The sequence below is a fragment of the Pelodiscus sinensis genome, chromosome 1, assembly GCF_049634645.1.
Source record: "Pelodiscus sinensis isolate JC-2024 chromosome 1, ASM4963464v1, whole genome shotgun sequence".
NCBI classification, from domain to species: domain Eukaryota; kingdom Metazoa; phylum Chordata; order Testudines; family Trionychidae; genus Pelodiscus; species Pelodiscus sinensis.
In genome coordinates this window covers 89,786,639-89,806,439 of record NC_134711.1, presented here as the reverse complement: position 1 = coordinate 89,806,439, position 19,801 = coordinate 89,786,639, and the positions used below count along the sequence as shown (strand labels likewise).

The following is a 19,801-nucleotide window of genomic DNA, read 5'->3' as shown; positions in this document are numbered from 1 at the left end:
CGCCAGTTCCGACTTACATACAGATTCAACTTAAGAACAAACCTACAGTCCCTATCTTGTACGTAACCCGGGGACTTCCTGTATTTAAAGAGTAGATGTGAAGACCCAGGTATATGCTAGTTAGTCTGACATCCCTCCCAAGCAAAATCATGGAAATTGATATGGGATACAATCTGTAGATTATTTTAAAAAGGAAATACAGTAAATGCCAATCAACAGGGTTTATGGAAAATAGGTCTTGTCAAACAAACTTGTCTTTGGATGAGCTTATAAATTTGGTTGATAAAGGATTTTTTTATATAATATACTTGGACTTTTGCAAGGCACTAACTTAGTCTTGGATTAAATTCAGATAAAAATTAGCTCTATACAAAATCAATGTAGCCTATACCAGGATGGATTTATATTAAGGTGATTTAAATCACTAAGAAAAAATAATTGATTTAAATCAAGTTTCTTGCTCATGCTTCTCACATATTGTTTAAACAATGGTGCAAATTTGATCACTAAAATGTAAAAAGTTGTACTGTGTTGAAAATTAACAAAATCTAAGAGGGTATACACTTTGTATAATTTTGTAGATAACTTGATTTTTATTAATTTAGGAAATAGTACATAATGCTCATTATCTGTGTCAAGCTGCAGATGCAGCAGCAGTACATAAGGAATGGTAAGAACAAAATCACACACAAACACAATAGAATTTATATTTTATTAAATTCAATCTTTAACGTTACATAAATGTTTCAAATTTGCAATAAAAGCAGGCTCCTGAGTTGCTGGCGACGGCTTTCCTTACACTTCTCTTATTAATTTTCAAATTTTATTAACTCTAAGTACTCCGAACACTAACTATATGGTGTCTTTAAAACTTCTAGAATTATCTCTCATCTTCCCCACTCCCACTGTCATTTTGATTCATAGACTGAAACAGAAATAAGAGTTTTCCTGCTTTTTCAACTGCCAGTCAATTTCTTAGATTTGTGTGAAGACCAAATGATGAAAATATTCTCTCTATGCCTACAGAGGAAGCTGCTGCTGTGAAAAGTTGGTTTATCTACTGAAGCAACTCTCTGTTTTCAGGTGCCTGACTAATCATTCCCACCAATTCAGGGGGGTGATTTTGTTCAAAACATCATCGGTAAACATATACTAATTATATTATTTTGCTCCAGTCCTGAAATGTATTATGACTGGCATAACTGAGGAGTGATTCTGAGATGCCTATGCCATCTGATGTTAAGAACATTTGCAAGAAAATGAGGCAGAGTTAATGTTTGATCCATTTGCTTCTTTATTGCCTATTGTTTAAATTTCTGGTGAGGTATTTTTATTGTCAATGTCTCTTGAACTGCCTTCCAAATTTTGACAGCATCATCAGCAATGCATCAGCAATTTCTCTGAAGTTTGTTTAAGGCTTGATAATAGGGTTTCAGTAAACTGAGCATATCCTCTATACTCTTCTTTAAACCAATCTTACATAATACTACGGATGAGATACTTCTATTTAAAAAGAGAGATTACTCACTTTGTACAGTAAATGGTGTTCTTTGAGATGGGTGTCCCTGTGGGCACTCCCCTGTAGGTTCTTGGCACTACTGCACTTATAATCAGAACATTTTAGCAGCAGTAATCCCCCTGGGTGCCGGGGCGCACACACGGCGCTGCTTACGCATGTGAACATGACAACATGCGCATGCTGTCAACCATCCCTCCAGTTCCTTTTCTACCATGGAGAGATGTTAAAACTCCGAAGCAGAGGGAAAGAGGGAGGATCATGGAGCGCCTGCAGGACACCCATCTCGAAGAACACCAATCACTGCACAAGGTGAGTAACCTCTCTTTTCTTCGAGGAGTATCCCCGTGGGCACTCCACTGAGGGGCTTCAGATCTCAACAGGCTGCCAAGAGGACTGCTGCTCCAAATGTGGAAAACTGTGAAGCATAAGTGTCTATAGCATAATGTTTTGTAAAGGTATGTGTGGAAGCCTAGGTTTCTGCCCTACAAATGTCCCTGATTAGCACATCATGGAGGAAGACTGTAGATGTGGCTATCGCTCTAGTATAGTGTGCCCGTGGATAAGTGGTGTCACTTTGTTGATGTCATAGCATTCCTTAATGCAGTGGTCTCCAAACTTTTTATACCCAAGATCACTTTTTAAATGACAGAACAAGCCAAGATCTACCGCCCCACCCCTTCCTCTCTATTCTCCTCCTTTCCATCACTTGCTATCCCCAACCCTTATACTGCTGCTTTTTCCCCCAATTCTTCTGTAGGAAGAGGTTTGTCCAACATTTGGCCTGTCTAGACTGGTCCAAATGTCAGAAAAACCCCTTCTTTTGGAAGCCCCCTTATTCCTCGTGGAAAGAGGAATATAGGGGTGACCGAAAGAGCATGTTTGCTCTTCCACTAAAAAAAACAGAAGAACAAACACATCCCTGGATGCAGAAGAGTTTTTCTGGGATATCTCTGGAATCCAGAAAAACTCCTGCAGTCTGACCATACCCTTGCTAGGTTGAGGCAGGATGTGTAAGCTCTGGGGTGGGAATGAGGGATTTGGGTGTGGGAAGGGGTGAGAGGTGCAAACTCTGGGAGGAAATCTGGATGCAGGAGGAGGTGGAGAAGGGGACGCTGGCTCGGGGAGGGGGCTCCAGGCCAGGCAGTGTTGGGGTCAGATGTAGGGTTGGGGTACTAAGCAAGCCACAGGTTTGTGGGTATGAGCAGGGCTCGACAAATGATGCAATCTACTCGCCCGTGGCAACCCGGAAGGAGATTGCAACCTGGAAGAGCCGGGTTCGGGCGATCTGCGCATGCTCAGAACGCCGGACAGCACAGCTGGCGAGCGGGGCTCGCCGCAGTTCGGCGAGCCCTGGGTATGAGGATGCAGAAATTTGGGTTGGGGTATGTGAGGGGCTCAGGGCAGGGGGTTTCAGTGTATGACAGGTTCAGATCTAGGGTCTGAGGGAAGGGGGAGTGCAGGAATATTATGATGCTGTGGGCAGATGGGGGCTTGGCCCCAATTGGAAGTTTGTTCGCCAGGCTTCATTTTTAAATAAAATACTGTGTCAAACACAAAAAGTTTCTGCATTGTCTTTGTTTATGAGAAGGGCAGGGAACCTGTTTTGAGTCAGGGGTCACTGACCCACAGAAAGTCAGTTGGGGCCACACAAGTGAGATGCAAAATAAAAACTCCTCCAAAACCCCCACAAGCCTCACTAATGTGGCCTCAACTGTGCTGGTGGGAGCAGGGGGCATGGTATTGGGGAAGGGTGCCAGGGGGTACCAGGACAGTGGACAGGGTGCTGGGACAGGGAGCTTGTAGGTGCCAGGGCAGGGGACAGGGTGCTGGGGCAGGGTGCCAGTGGGTGCTGGGTCAAGGGCCTGGGGCAGAATACACGGTGCCAGTGGGTGGTGGGGCAGGGTATTTTCGGGGGTTTGGGCAGGGGGAGAGGACAGGGACCAGTACCTGCGGATCCTGCAGCTGCAAGCCAAGGCCCAGAAAGCGAGTGGGCTGCTCCCCCCAGCCCTAAACAGTAGCACAGTACCTGAAACACTGGTTCATTGTGTAGCCTGATGCCTTCCTGTGAGGGCTGGGAAAGGGGGGGGATGAGAAGTCCCGGACCGTGCCAGCTCCAGCTGGCATGCTGGAGACTCTATTCCCCTCTGCCTTGGGGAGTGGGGGGGAGGGAGAGAGTCCCAGACCATGCCAGCCCCAATCTAAAATGCTGGTCTGTCGCACGCTGGGGACTTTGTTCCCCTGCTGCCTTTCTGTGCGCGGGGAAGGGGTTGGGTGTCCGGGACTGCACCGGCTCTGGCTGCTCAGGCAGCGCATGCTGCCGCGGGGAGTGGAGGAGTAAGGCGCAAGCTTCTCCAGTGGTTGTGGTTGGCGTGAGCTGGGACTCCCACCTCCCCTGCAGGCAGGCAGCAGGTGAATAAAGACCCCAGCACGCCAGCTCCAGCTACTCAGGTAGTGGGAACGGGGAGTCCCAGACCACGCGAGCCCCAACCACTTGGGCAGCGCCCACAAAAGCTTATGCTCCAATACATCTGTTAGTCTATAAGGTGCTACAGGACTCCTTGTTGCTTTTGTAAACTATTTGTTTGTTTGCTGCCTCGCCCTGACCTAGGGCCAGGACTTTCTGAACTTGTAACTTGTTTGTTGTTGACCCACCCTGACCTAGGGTCAGGGCCCCCTGAACTAACTGTTTGGTTGCTGCCCCGCCTGAAGCAAGGCCTGGGCTTCTGAACTCTGGGTTAACTCTGTCTGTTTGCTGCCTGCCCTGCACCAAGGTCGGGGCTTTGTAACTTAAAACTGTGAGGGCTTATTGCCCTGCCTGAACCCGGAAACCCTGAACCGCCTGGGGGTACGTCTAGACTACATGCCTCTGTCGCCACAGGCATGTAGATTAGGTTACCAGACATAGGAAAATGAAGCAGTGATTTAAATAATCGCCGCTTCATTTAAATTTACATGGCTGCCGCGCTGAGCCGATCAGCTGTTTGTCGGCTCAGCACGGTAGTCTGGACGCACGGGTGTTGACACCAAAGGCATACCTGGGATGAGGCATACCTGGGTGGTCGACAAATGCCTTTGGTGTCGACACCCGCGCGTCCAGACTATCGCGCTGAGCCGACTAACAGCTGATTGGCTCAGTGTGGCAGCCATGTAAATTTAAATGAAGCGGCGATTATTTAAATCGCCGCTTCATTTTCCTATGCCTGGTAACCTAATCTACATGCCTCTGGCGACAGAGGCACGTAGTCTAGACGTACCCTGGGTTTGGTTCCTACCCTGTCCCAAACCAGGGCAAGGAGTTTTGAACTCTTTGCCTCTCGCCCTCACCTGAAGCAAGGCTGGGTGCTGAACAATTTGCCTATTGTCCCGACCTGGACCAGGCCAGGATATTGAACTATTGACCTGGGGGTTTATTTTAAATATCTGTGTAGTGTGGCGGACTGGCCGCCCACTGACCCAGAGACAGAGGAATCCCTCCAGGAGGCCTAAATAGCCTACAGTACCAAATACCTGGGACACTTGGTGTTATGTAATGTGGTAAATAAGTCTATTTCTGCAAAGCCCCATCTGAGAAAAATGGTATCTAGGGTTTGGGGGTGTATCTTCCATTGGTGTTTTTGGTGAAATATACAATTCAGTTGGTCTGCGGTAACATTCTGTTTACCAGGGAGATATACTGCTGATATGTTGATCTGATGGAGGATGCACCACTACCACAGTGCTGTGGCCTCATTGCAAAGGTGATATGATCTGACCCCACCCTGCCAATGTATGTAGAACAGTGATCTCCAACCGTCTTAAATATGAGATCACTTTTTGAATTTATGTGCAATCCGGGATCTAGCTCAAACCCAAACACTGTTGCCCCACCTCCTTCCCACCCCTGCTCACTTCATCCTCCCTCCCCCATCCTCACTCACTTTTATCAGGCTGGGGGCATAGGGTTGGAGCTCAGGGAAAGGGGATACAGGCTCTGGGCTTGGGCTAAAGGATCTGGAGTGTGTGAGGGGCTCTGGGCTGAGCCTGGGGCAGGTGAGTTGAGGTGCAGGAGGGGGTGCAGGGTGAAGGCTCCGGGAGGGAGTCTGGGTGCAGGGGAACTCAGGGCTAGGGCAGGGGTATTGGGTGCAGGATTGGGGCTGGGGTTCAGAATATGGGCTCCCGCTGGGCACCATTTACTGCAGGTGGCTTCTGGGTGGTGGTGAAGTGGGCCTAAGGCAGGCTCACCCCTGCTCTGGCTCTGCACCACTCCCAAAAGCAGCCAGCAAACTTTCTCCATCCCTGCTCTGTGGAAATGAGGTACAGGGTGGGGCACCCTGCCATTAGCACACACACCCCTCTTCTTCCCATGCCCTGCACAGCAAGCAGGAGGCTCCCCGTGTGGCGGGCAGCTCCAAAGCAGAGGGCAGGAGCAGCATAGCAGTGCTGAGAGGGGCAGATGAAGTACCAGCATTTGACAGCCTCCTGGCCAAACCTATCAGGATCACCTGTCAAAGGCTCCAAGATTTAGCAGTAGATCTCTATCTACTGGTTGGTGAGCACTGATGTAGAACATACAAGCAGTGTTGTCTATGTATATTCTCACTGCCTTGCCCTGAATTAAGAGAAGAAAATGTTTGCAAGCTCTTCTTAATTCCTGGAGCTTGGGCACATTGATGTGTAGGTTTGCCTCCATTGGCAACCATCTTCCCTGCGTGCTGTGTCCATAGGTGTGTACCCTCAGCCCTCCAGGGAAGGCTATGTGAATAGACAGAGTTGGCTGTTGAAAAGGAACTCCTAAGCAGAGATTGTTGACCTGCAGCCACCTTATGAGGGATTGTAGTGGAAATGAAGACGACAATTGTGGTATCAGGAGATTAGGTGGTGTACAACAATCGTTCCCTTTTATGCCTGAATTTCCTTTTAGGCCTGAATGGTTTAGGCAGCTATTTATGCTGTTTCCTTCTCATTATTTTCTTATTCTCAAGGGGTGCATCTAGACTGGCAAGATTTTGCGCAAAAGTGGCCGCTTTTGTGCAAAAACTTGCCAGCTGTCTACACTGGCCACTTGAATTTGCACAAGAGCACTGACTTTGTAATGTACAAAATCAGTGCTTCTTGCGAAATACTTTCACACTCCCACTCGGGAAAAAGCCCTCTTGCGCAAGAATACTTGCTCAAGAAGGCCAATGTAGACAGGAAAGAATTGTTTTGCGCAAAAAAGCCCCAATGGCTAAAATGGTGATTGGGGCTTTCTTGCGCAAAATCGCGTCTAGACTGGCCACGGATGCTTTTGCGCAAAAGCATCCTTGCCAATCTAGACGCGCTTTTGCAGAAATACTTTTAATGGAAAAACTTTTCCGTTAAAAGTATTTCCGCAAAATCATGCCAGTCTAGACGCAGCCAAGGAGTTAACTGCTTGCTTACGGTGGTACAGCTTAGGAATGCACTGTTTACTGTTAACAAGCTCTGAGACCTGTTTCAAGGCTATCCACCTGGTCCAGGAGTATCTGGAAAGATCACAGATAGCTATCTATGTTGAATGTTTACCACTTGCTAAAGCTAATTATTTGGCCTAGGAAAATATTCAATGTACAGTAATTCCTCATTTAACATGTGCCCGCTTAACATGTTTTCACGATAGTTCGATTTTTTTTTTAGGGAACGATTTTTGCATTACACGACCGTCCCCAGAATAACATGATTTCCCCAGCCGGCCTGTTGCCGGCGGCTGTGCAGGGCTTTCCCCACCTCCCTGCAAAGTGACGGAGGGTTTGCCGCTGGCCGTGCCATTCCCCACTGACTCTTCCTCACCGGACACCTTGCCCGCTCTCCTCCACCCCCACTTGCAGGCTGGTGGCTGGGTTTCCCCAGCCAGCCCATTGCCGGCGGCTGCACGGGGCTTCCTCTACCGCTTTGCCGCTCGCCCCACCATTCCCCGGAAATCCCCCCTCGCCAGACACAGTGCGGGTCCCGGTAGACCCGTCACAGGAGCATACTCCCACCCCAATCCCCCTCTCCTCTCCTCTCCTTCCCTTTCCCAGAGCCAAACACCTCCCCTCCCTGCTGTAACCCAGTCCCATTTTTCCCCCAACCTTATTTCCCGGTCCCAACAGACATCACCGCTTGAAACGAAACCCCCACCTTTTCCATTATTTTCAGTGGGAAAGTTGACCCCGCATAACACGTATTCACTTAACATGATCATTTTCTGAAACATATCTATAGTGTTAAATGAGGAATTACTGTATTAACAATTCTGCCAGGTTCTCAAAACAATTGGTAAGAGTAATGTAGATCCAATAGCATATAAGTGCTGGGGATATTCCTAACATTGGAACCTCAGCGTAGACCAAGGCCGCAGAAGGTGCTATGCACCGGCCTTAGAGTCCATCCACTGTCCTTCTTCGGGGAGTTCCCGGCCGCAGAAGGGACGTAAGTATTGTATCCTATCCTAAGACTTTCTTAATAAGCACTGCATTTTATTTGGAGATTTGTTTAGGCTTAATAAGCATTGTACTTTACCTTGCTAGTTGCTTAGTAAAATCTTTAAACCTTCACCCAATTTGTGTGCTTATTGCCTCCGAATCCTTTAAGGAAAGAACCATTGCCTCTTGGCAACACAGGGATCCCCTAACCTTGTTTGTGGGACTCAGTCTCTTGTGTAAAAAGCCAAAAGCATGGGTGTAGCCATGCCTGCAGTCTTTGCATGTGTAGCCTGGCATGGGGAACTACAGATGTGGTTGCAGACATATGACCAAGGAGTTGTAGGCATTGTCTGGCAGACACTGTGGGGCTGTTCATAATGGTTCTGACTACTGTGGCCAATGTGCAGAACCTTTGCAGTGGCAATCGTGCCTGTAGATGTATGCAGTCCAGAGGGGCGCCTATGAACACCTGAGAGGGGGCGAGGTGTGACTTTTGGGTGTTTATTTGAAACCCCAGCATTGTGAGGAGTTGGATTGTGTCCATGGTGTTTTGCCTGGCCTGTTGCTCTGCTGGAGCCACTATCAGGCAATCGTCTAAGTAAGGGAAGATAGCTATTCCTGATTTTCTTATATGGGCAACTGCTATGGCAGAATCTTGGAGAAGACTCTGGATGCCGCAGATAGGCCAAAGGGTAAGACTCAATACTGGTAATATTGATCTTATAGGCTGAACCTCAGGAACTTTATATGAGATGATCATATTGCTATGTGAAAATATACATTTTGCAGGTTAAGGGATGAATTGGTTTCCTTTTTCCAGTGCAGGAATTATCTTTGCCAGCATTACCATGGTGAATTGGTTTTTTTCCAGAATTTGTTGAGTCTGTGCAGACTCAATATGGGTCCTGTCTTCCCAATTTTTTTGGCATGAGGAAGTATCTGGAGTAGAACCCCTTTCCCCTGTGATGTGTTAGTACAATCTCTATTGCCTCCATCTAGAGCAAAGTCTTCTTCATCTTCAGTACCGACGCCGCAGAGCATTTGTCCTTAGCTGGCACTGCTCCTTGGGGATTGTCCATACCAGACTTTCACAGTGCCTGCGCATCCCCAGAAGCCCTTTGCCTGGAGGAGGGAGGCTTGTGCTGAGGGGATAGTCTTTTCAGTTACCTCTCCACTGGTGATGATGTAGGGATAACATATTAAAGTATTAAAAATGATTCCCCCAAGTGGAAGTGACTCCCCATAATTTGTTCCCCACAACTAAAAGTCTATAGTATAAGTTTAAGTAGAAAAAGCATATAAGTGTTTAGATTTATTCTTGTTAAGATTGTTAAATGTTTAGATTTATAATTATTGCCCCTCTAGAATATAATTTGTTAGGAATGTAATATTAGGTCATGTACAGTGAACCCTCGTTTATCGCGGTAGATAGGTTCCAAACCCTACCGCGATAGATGAAAATCCGCGAAGTAGAAGTAGGATCCTCAAAGCCTCGGGGGAAGCCGGCGGGGGGGGGGGGGGGGGGGGCATCCCAGGCGCGCCTGGGCTGCTCCCCCGCCGGAGCCCCTCCGCGGCTTTCAAAGCCTCGGGGGAAGCCGGCGGGGGGGGGCATCCCAGGCGCGCCTGGGCTGCTCCCCCGCCGGAGCCCCTCCGCGGCTTTCAAAGCCTCCGGGGAAGCCGGCGGGGGGGCATCCCAGGCGCGCCTGGGCTGCTCCCCCGCCGGAGCCCCTCCGCGGCTTTCAAAGCCTCGGGGGAAGCCGGCGGGGGGGGGCATCCCAGGCGCGCCTGGGATGCCCCCCCGCCGGCTTCCCCCGAGGCTTTGAAAGCCGCGGAGGGGCTCCGGCGGGGGAGCAGCCCAGGCGCGCCTGGGATGCCCCCCCGCCGGCTTCCCCGGAGGCTTTGAAAGCCGCGGAGGGGCTCCGGCGGGGGAGCAGCCCAGGCGCGCCTGGGATGCCCCCCCGCCGGCTTCCCCCGAGGCTTTGAAAGCCGCGGAGGGGCTCCGGCGGGGGAGCAGCCCAGGCGCGCCTGGGATGCCCCCCCCCGCCGGCTTCCCCCGAGGCTTTGAAAGCCGCGGAGGGGCTCCGGCGGGGGAGCAGCCCAGGCGCGCCTGGGATGCCCCCCCGCCGGCTTCCCCCGAGGCTTTGAAAGCCGCGGAGGGGCTCCGGCGGGGGAGCAGCCCAGGCGCGCCTGGGATGCCCCCCCGCCGGCTTCCCCCGAGGCTTTGAAAGCCGCGGAGGGGCTCCGGCGGGGGAGCAGCCCAGGCGCGCCTGGGATGCCCCCCCGCCGGCTTCCCCGGAGGCTTTGAAAGCCGCGGAGGGGCTCCGGCGGGGGAGCAGCCCAGGCGCGCCTGGGATGCCCCCCCGCCGGCTTCCCCGGAGGCTTTTTAAAGTTTTGGTAACCGCTACTTCGCGGTTCGACCATCGCGGATTCACGTATATACATAATGTAATGAAAAAAGTCCGCGAAGTCGTGAATCCGCGATAGTCGAACCGCGAAGTAGCGAGGGTTCACTGTAACTTAAAACTGTTAAAAATATAATACTATGTAGCCAGAAACAGCTCCCCTCTCTGTGTCCCAGGACACGCTCAAACTTTTGCAAGTGGCTGCTTGTCAAGCCACTAACACGCTGCTCTGGGAGCCAAGCCCTGTAATTGACTAAGGGCATTGTTACACAATTGACGCCTGTTCTCTTCAAAGCATTGTGAAGCAATTAACTCTAATTGCAAAGTGAAACATTGTAACTATAACAGTAACTAACTCAAACAAAATACAGGACTATGTAGCACTTTAAAGACTAACAAGATGGTTTATTAGATGATGAGCTTTCGTGGGCCAGACCCACTTCCTCAGATCAAGGGTCTGGCCCACGAAAGCTCATCATCTAATAAACCATCTTGTTAGTCTTTAAAGTGCTACATAGTCCTGTATTTTGTTTCAGCTACACCAGACTAACACGGCTACATGTCTATCACTAGTAACTACCTCAGCACTCAGAAAGAGAATATTTTAAGAAATGCCACCCAGAAACTTTCGTAACTACAACTCTTGTACATTTAAAATTATTATTATACAAAATACTGTATGTGAAACATTAATTAGGGAATGTGTGTAAGAGAGAGAGTGTGCTTGGACAATGAATGAATGGTTTGAGAGGTGCCAGCCTGAGAATGCAGCATTAAAGGGCTAAAGAAGACCTCAGGTGCCAGTGCAACCAAAAGGTGTCAAGTGGAGAAAAACTGGAGACTGGAGGTCCACCCTATGAGATCACTGACAAGCACCTGGCAGCCACCCTGAAGATATCAGCATGATGCAGCAATTCCCATAGACTGGCATAGGAAGAAATTCCTATAAAGATTGGACCAAAAGACTATGGAGTCAGTCCAAAATTCTGCTGCCAGCCCACCAGGAGCTTCAGATGCGTATCTGATCAGGACTTCGCTCCTCACTACCATCACTTGTGTACAGAATACCTGGCCAGTATTCTGTCATAAGCAACTTCCAGGCTGGTAACTATAACCTGAATGAATGGATGAATGATTGAATGAATGTTTTTATATTTATATATTATCATCTTTACAATAAATGTGGCTTTTTGCCTATCCCCCCTCATAAGATCCTGCTTGCTTTTATTGGTACAACAATGAGGAGTGCTTTCTCTTAGTTGTCTTCTTGGCAGACTCGTCTCCTGGGGTGCGTCTACACTGCAGGGCTTAACTCAAAATAAGCTATGTAAATTGAGCTACGTCAATTGCGTGGCTTATTTTGAAACAGCGTATTTTGAAATAGGGAGCTGTAGTGGGTTGAAGTGGTCACCCACTGACCCCAAAGGGAAGGCCCCTCCCCGCCCCCGAGCCTTGGTGGGCTGCACCTGGCCTTAATGATCCACCTGGCCAGAAGCCAGGGGGTTGGGTCAGTGAGATAAGAAGCCTGCCAGCAAGGCCAGTAAAAGCTCAGCCACTGAAGGAGCCAGAAGTCTCCCCTGCATACCAAGGAGACGAGCTAAGGCCCAGAGAGGTGGACAACTGGCGTGGACCACCGGGGTCCATGCTGAACAGCGACCTGGAGGGACTGTGGACCATCCTGTACTTCTCAGAGACCCTGCAAGCCGCTGAGGAGTGGCAGCAGGACCTGGACCCCTTTGACGGCCCTGAGACGCCTATCAGACATCCAGGTACGTACTGAGGGGGAGAAGGGAAGTGACCCAGAGAATAGCACAAACGCATAAACACCCGGGTCAGCATGTTTCGGGCTGGAGCCCCTACTGACCTGGCAGCAGTCTATACTGCTGTTTCTAGGGCCCTGAGCTGGGGTACAGTGGAGTGGGCAGGCCTGCACCTGCCCCCGCCACCCACCGCTCAGGTGGTAGTCTCTCCCTCTCCGCCATTGCGGGCAAACTGCCTGCAACACTCCTGAGCAAGGAGACCCCAAGGCTATGTCTACACTCGCAGTTTCTTGCGCAAGTATGGCCGTTCTTCGCAAGAATCCACAGAGCGTCTACACTGCCCGCCTGCTCTTGCGCAAGGAAATTTACAGTACGGCGTGGTAAGAGGGCTTCTTGCGCAAGAGCTACGCTTTTTAACAGGTGTAAGCCCTCTTGTGCAGGAGCTCTTGCGCAAGAGGGCAGTGTGGATGCTTAGCAGGGATTTCTTGTGCAAGAAAGCCCTACAGCTAAAATGGCCATCAGAGCTTTCTTGCGCAAGAAAGCATCCACACTGGCATGGGCGCTCTTGCGCAAAAGAACCCTTGCGCAAGATGTTCTTGCACAGGAAGTCATCAGTATAGACATAGCCCAATTGTGTAAATTGTTATAAACTGTTTTCCTGCTGCCCCGCCCTGACCAAGGGCTGGGTTTTTAAACTGTTGTCTGCTGCCCTGCCCTGACCTGACCAAGGGCTGGGCCTATAAACTGCTTTGCCTGCCGCCCACGGGCTGGGCTTACAAACTGCTTCCCTGATGCCTGCCCTGAGCTAGGGCCAGGCCTGTACAAACAGTGTGCCTGCCACATTGCCCTGACCAAAGGCCAGGCTCTGAACTATTTGCCTGCTGCCCTGCCCTGTACTGGGGTTGGGGCCTTTGAAGGCTGTTGCCTGCCACTCTGCCCTGACCAAGGACTGGGCTTTGAACTATTTGTTTGCCGCCCACCCTGAACTAAGGCCGAGCCTCTGACTGTCATTGGCTGGCCTGCCTCCAAACCCAGGCCGCTTTTGTTATTGTTTATTTTGTCGCCCCGCCCTGAGGTAAGAGAAGGGGACTCCGGACTGGTTATTTGGATTACTAATTCCCCCCAGAGACTGATCCAAGTATAGTGGGTTGGAGCAGCCACCCACTGACCCTGAAGGGGAGGCGCCCCTTCCAGAGCTGACCAGCTTACAGGAGCGTCTACACATCATTTATTTTGAAAGAGAGCACTCTTCCTCAGACTTCCCTTATTCCTAGTACAATGAGGGTTACAGGAGTCGGAGTAAGAAGTTCTCCATCTTGACAGTCTTTTGACACTATTTCGAAATAACTGCCTGCTGTGTAGATGCAGACTAAGTTATTTCAGAATAACACTAGTTATTTCGAAATAATGTTGCAATGTAGACGTACCCTCGGTGTGGATGGTCCCGACTGGAGATTGCTGTTGGTGAGGTACGGGGTGGAAATGTGCTTGATGCCAGTTCCAAGGCTGGTCTCTCTACCTTCTCCATGGTGAGGAGCTTTAACTGATGCTCCCTTGCCTTTGTGACGTCAACATTTCCTTTCATTCCTTAAGACATACTTAAATCTTTGGTTAAAAAATGCATTAAATGGGCACTGCAGCCAGATGTTATCAAGGAGAATCATTCCATTTTGTCTTCTAAATACTCTCTCATCTCTGCCTGTCTCATCTTTGAATGTGAAAAAACTGCATGTGACAGCTGAATTTTTGTTCACAGTTTATTACCACTTTCTCTGCCATTTCTTTTAACTATTCTGTGGTGTGGGCATTTCCCTTTTTTTTTTTTTTTTTTTGGTAAACGTGTAAACACTGAAATGTTTCCATGCGGGTGGGAGGGAAGGTGGATCCTCAGGAGTCAATGCTCGCAAGAAGCCTGTTTAAAAGCTGGATCCCCACAAGCACTGACTCCCACCTGCTTCCTCCCTGCTGCCTCCGATACAGAGGCAGATACAGATACAGAGGCAGTAGCATGGAGGGGGAAGGCTTGTGTGTAACTGTGAATGATAACCAATGAGTCCAGGCTCATGAGTTAACCATTTAAATGTGTATGTCGTCACATCCCTAAAAAAGCTCTATCACCTCTGGGCAAACATTTTTCATAAATCAGTCACTCCATATTTAACCTATCAGTCCTCATCCTCAAAGAAGCCTGCACAACACCTTTAAAAGACAAGCACAGGAATTTAAATTCATAACTCTGCCAGGCACTAAAACTCCTAGTTTCAGCAGAGACTTGTTTTATAGCTCAGTACAATTTGTAATCTACTAACTCTCCTCTATTCTTTGACTGTAGAGGTGTTAATTGCCCACTTTGTTTTGTGTTTTCTTGCAACTTGTTAACCTCTTATACTTCATCTGTCCCATTTTATATTTTTCTGCGACAATCCTATCTTTTCCAGACCTAAAGAAGAGCCTTAGAAAGTTTAAATATTTGCAATTTATGTTAGTGAAAGAGACTCATATATGTGTCTTAACAATTCTGGTTTTTACTATAGTTTCAACCAATTTGCCTGATACTGAAGTTAGTCTCAGTAACCAGTAAATCTGCCTTTTTTTTTTTAAAAGGCATTAACATTAGTTACCCAGTTCAGAGGCTGATTTAAGTGACAGGCTAGATATCACAGTTAGTAGTTCTGCAATTTCATATTTGAGTTCCTTCAGAACTTTTGGATGAATACAATCTGGTCCTGGTGACTTATTACTGTTTAATTTATCAATCTGTTCCAAAACCACCTCTACTGACATCTCAATAAGAGACAATTTCCTTAGATATGTCACCTAAAATGAATGGCTCAGGTGTGTGGACCTCTCCCACATCTTCTGGTGCAAAGACGGATGCAAAGATTTATTTAGTTTTTCCAAATAGCCTTCTCTTCCATGAGTGCTCCTTTATCTCCACAAACATCCATGGCCCTACTGACTGTCTGGCAGACTTTCTGCTTCTTAACAAAATTATTTGACAAAATTTTTGCTGTTAGTTTGTCTCATGAGCTAATTATTCTTCAAATTCTTTCTTGGCCTAGCTTATTATACTTTTTCATTTGATTGGTCAGAATTTGTGCTCTTCAAATTCCCTCAAAGGTGGATCCCTAGGAGTCGGTGCAAGCAAGAAGCCCGTTTAAAAGCTGGATCCCCACAAGCACTGACTCCCGCCTGCTTCCTCCCTGCTGCCTCCGATACAGAGGCAGATACAGATACAGAGGCAGGGGATTGGACTGGATTATCTCGAGGTCCCTTCCAGTTCTAGTATTCTATGATTCTATACTGTGGGTGACGCCCACTGCTAACACTTGAGGTACAATACCCGACAAGGCTGATGGCCATAATCTAGGACAGCGGTTGCCAACCTGTGGTGTCTGGACCCCAATGGTACTGTAGGGGGTCCGTGGAATGTCAGGACCCGAGAGGCTCCGTGCCAGCAGCCAGCAAGTCCCTCAGCCCGTGCTGCTTTCTGAGCTGTGGGAAGCAACATGGAATGAAGCTGCTAGCACGGAGCCGCTCAGCTGAGGGATGAGGCTCGGGAAGCAGAGTGGGCTGAGGGACACGCAGGCTGCAGGCACAGCTATATTGTTGGGGGGAGGGGTCCGTAAAATTTTAATAGATTGAAAAAGGGTCCATATGCTATAAAAAGGTTGGGAGCCACTGATCCAGGACAATGGAATGTGAAACAGCTCCGCCTTATTGCGGATGCTCCAGACTGTCTCTGACTCATGGATGCTGTGATAGTACAGAGTCAGGTAACCTTCTCCACTGGGAAGTGCAGGAATCAAATAATTTCCATTTTATGGAAATCCTATACAAGGTGAGAGGGGAAAATAATCAGGGTCTTCAGTTAATTTCTCCTCTGCCTCCCCCGCAAAGAGACACTGAAAAACACCTGGAAATAAAGGAAACTGAAGGGATAGGAAGGACTGCCTAAATCACATTGGAAAGATATCTGGCCTGTGAAGGAATGTAACTAGGACAATACCTAAGATGAGGAATTACTATTTGTAACCAATTTCTTTAGTGAATCGAGCTTAGTTTGCATACTTTGTTGCTTAGTAGTCACGTAAAAGCCACCTTTTTTAGTTAATAAACGTATTTCTTGTGTATAATATAACCCAATTTCTGTAATTTCTAACTTGGGGGGAAGGGAGGGAGAAGTTGTGCATATCTTCCTCCACAGTGAGGGAGGGGGCAAATCTCTCATAATTTTGGGTTTGCACTTCAAGGGAATTGGGCACCCTGGTGCTGTTGCAAGTCCCTTAAGCTGTGCCTTTCCAGCACTCATCTCAGTGTCTATACTGTTGTTCCTCCCACTCTTTTTAACAGGGGTGGGGAACAGGCGCCTCTAAGTCACTGGTAGCCCTCAGGGCATGCTGGCAACAGGCCAGACACCAAGTTCAGTCTCTTTCCTCCCCTTTGCCTATATACCTGTGAAGTTTCCCTCCTCATGTTTCAGCCAGCTCTTCAGTAGTGCATCTTCTTCCCACAGTTCCTAAAGCATCCCTATCTGCTGGAGGAGAGGCTTTAAATAGGTTCTAGCAGGCTCCTTTACTGGTCTCAAATGTCATAATTAACCTGGAGTAATCTTTGTTACATGGGGGAAAGGGACCTTCTTATCCTGGAGCTAATATACCTGTCTTCCACCACTTTCCTGTCTCCATCTGGCCTGACCGCATCACAACATACACAAACATACACAGACTATGTAAGAACGCATCCTTCTGAAGTTTCACCAGGAGGAAGGACCATTATCTATTGATTACCTGTTATACCTGAGGACAAAATCAGAGCCCCAAACTATATAAAGGAATGACTTACAAATACATGGGGATTCTTGGTCTGAACGAACAGCTGTTATGAATACATGTGATGAATGGAAGAGGTACAATCCTCTTCTGGACATCCAAGCCATTCAGTTAACTAAGCTGCCTATAAGAATTAATCCCAAACACAGTGGGTCCTTGAGAGTTTCCATGAAGTGTTGGCAGGGAGCCAGGAGAACCAATAAGAAGAGAGTGAGAGTTTTGAATTGCGGGATCCACAGTCTTTTGTGTGATCAGAACAAGAGCTGGAAGAGACGAGTTAAGCCAGGACAAGATACGGAATTTCCAGCGATTACCATAGCTAGGAAAGGTCTAAACCTTAGAACAACAGAGATTTAATTAGAACAGGGAGTATTTAGTTAGATGTGATCAGGTTATTTTCTTTATTTTGGGATTTGTGACCTACTCTGTGCTGAGTTCATGCACCCCTCCCCTGTACACTAACTTTTAAACTGAATCCCTGGAAGCAATTCTCTGTGGTTTTGATCTGTCTTTTTTTAGTTGCTCTGTAACACCTATCCACCAAGTATGCTTTATCGAGTCTGTCTTCTTTGTTTTGGTAATAAAATAATCTTTTAAGACTATAATCTGATTCTTGTGCCCTAGAAGGAAGGAGTTTCTGTGTGCACGTGCCTGAGACTGAAAGATCAGCTATTAAGAAATTACAAGTTGTTGTTTTCTTCAAGCACTCTCCTGAGGGAAAATTAAAGAGCTTAGGAGTACCCCACTGGAAGAAACCTCTCAGTGCTTCTTCCTGGGTTTTCAAAAGGGTTTTTGCATTTGGATGATGTCAATATACCACCCAAGGTCAGGAAATCTGTGACTTTGGAGGTTTTTAAAGCAGAAGCCCTTAATGGCAGGGTATTTTAAAGTCTCTTGCAGGCCCCCCACCTTCTGGTGATGGCTGGGGAGCTGGGACCTGAATAGAGGGTACCCTTGGTGGACCACAGAGGGGGAAATACAAGGTTCTTGCCCTGAAATGTGACAAAAGTAACAGGTGACTTGATTATGGTCTACAAGCACCCACATACAGAAAATATTTCTAATAATAGACAGAACTTCAATCCAGCAGAGCAAGACATAAGATCACCAACTGGAAGCTAAAGCAAGACAATTTCAGACTACAAATAAGAAGCAATGTATTTTTTTAACTGAGGTAAATCACTAGAACAACTTCCTTAGGGACACAGTTGATTTTTCCACCATTTTAAATCAGGAATGAAGATCTTTCTAAAAGATCAAACAGAAGTTATGAGTTTCATCAGTAAGCTAGTAATTGAGGTTGTATGATCTGTTCTATGCAGGAGTTCACACTAGATAATCATAACAATTTTTTCTGATCTCAAATCTATTAATCTCACCTGCAGTCGAGTCTTCAAAAGCTTTCGTTTAAAACCTTCATAGAACATGAACTGTATGGCAGGATTGAAGACCAGAAGCAAGGAGGGGAAAGTACCATTCCATAAAGCCAAGACTCCTTCATCCCGTATTATCTGATGAAAGGCATCTGATGCAGAAAAGAGCAATAGGAATTCTTAACATACAGAGTTATAGCAGGGACGGATGAGAGTTTTGCGGGGCCCAGGGCAACACAATTTTGTGGGGCCCCTCTTTGGAGAAAAAATAGAAAAAAGGCATCAAATGCGCAAATTGAAGGCTATTTTCATAGTAAATGTGAATTGGGTAAATCTGATAAAAATTATTCAGCTAAATTAAGTTTAATTAATTATATTGTAAGTCATTCTTAAACAAAATTCTGCATTAACAATTAAAAATTTTCATGTGTATTTAAGTCTCCTCCCCCTCCTGCCTCACTCTCTCTTTCTTTCTCCTTAGTCTTCCCCCTCCTGCCTTTCACTCGCAGAGCCCAAACGGCTGTTTGGGCCTCGCGCAGCGTCCCGGCTGAGTGGCGCAGAACCCAACCAAGCACCACGGCAGAAGGCAAAGGTGGACAGGGCAATGATGTACACAGCCAGGGGGCGGGACCTGGAGCCTCTGTCATGCCCTTCACCTCCCACCGTGGCACTTGGCTGAGTTCTGCGCTGCTCAGCCAGGTGGGAGCAAGCGGCTCAAGCAGCCATTTGGGCGCCACGTGGTGGCTCGGTGTGGGGCCAATTGCAGCGCGAGCCAGCCACCCCGCTCGCCCTGCCCTATATCTGCCACTGCGTGATAAAGAGACTCTTTGCAATCAGACTAATTCTACATTTTTAATATCATCCTCCACTCTGTATCGTTGTCTCAGGAGGCTTGTCCCGCTGCTTATTTTGATATATTTATTTTGTCTTTTAAACTAATGATCAAATTCAGAGACTACGATTCACAGAATAGGGACACAGGTATTTTTTGATGAAACTGGGGCACCTCATGTATATGTTCCCCTCTGTTAGAGGCCCAATGTCACCATGAGATATCTAGCTAAAATGGCCCTATTCGGAGCTTTATTTGGTTGTGTTTCATTTTAGCAAAAAGCAGCATAGCTGTTAATCAAAAAGTTAACCTCCCTCTGCCTCAGTTCCTTTTAACTAGAAGCTGCCTTAGAATGTCATCTACCAGTCACCACTTACTAACACTAACATCAAAAGACTGAAGTGGAACTTGAACACCTTTTCTTTTTATTGGTTTGGTTTTCATAAACATGAGCCAATTTTCACTTACAAAAACAAGGTATACAGCATCTAAATTAATACCCTATGTTTCAAATGGCTTAAGTTTGAAATGCCTGAAATAAAAAATTGTGTTTAGACAAATCAAAGTTTAAATATTTGACCATCTCTAACTTAAAAGCATGGATCGGGGCAATGAGATAAACATACTAGCTTCTCATGGAGACTTACTAGTCAGTCAGCACCACTGGGTCATGATCATACAT

At 47.5% G+C, this 19,801-nt stretch overlaps 1 protein-coding gene across 2 annotated transcripts in view; it reads right to left on the bottom strand.

The window, feature by feature from the left end:
- SLC25A17 (solute carrier family 25 member 17) overlaps positions 1 to 19,801 on the bottom strand; it is a 67,943-nt gene that overhangs the window by 6,029 nt on the left and 42,113 nt on the right. For both annotated transcript variants that reach the window (XM_075913586.1, XM_075913509.1), the window contains exon 6: positions 18,294 to 18,439. In XM_075913586.1, the coding sequence (XP_075769701.1) occupies positions 18,294 to 18,439 (146 nt within the window). The remainder of the gene's footprint in view (positions 1 to 18,293; positions 18,440 to 19,801) is intronic.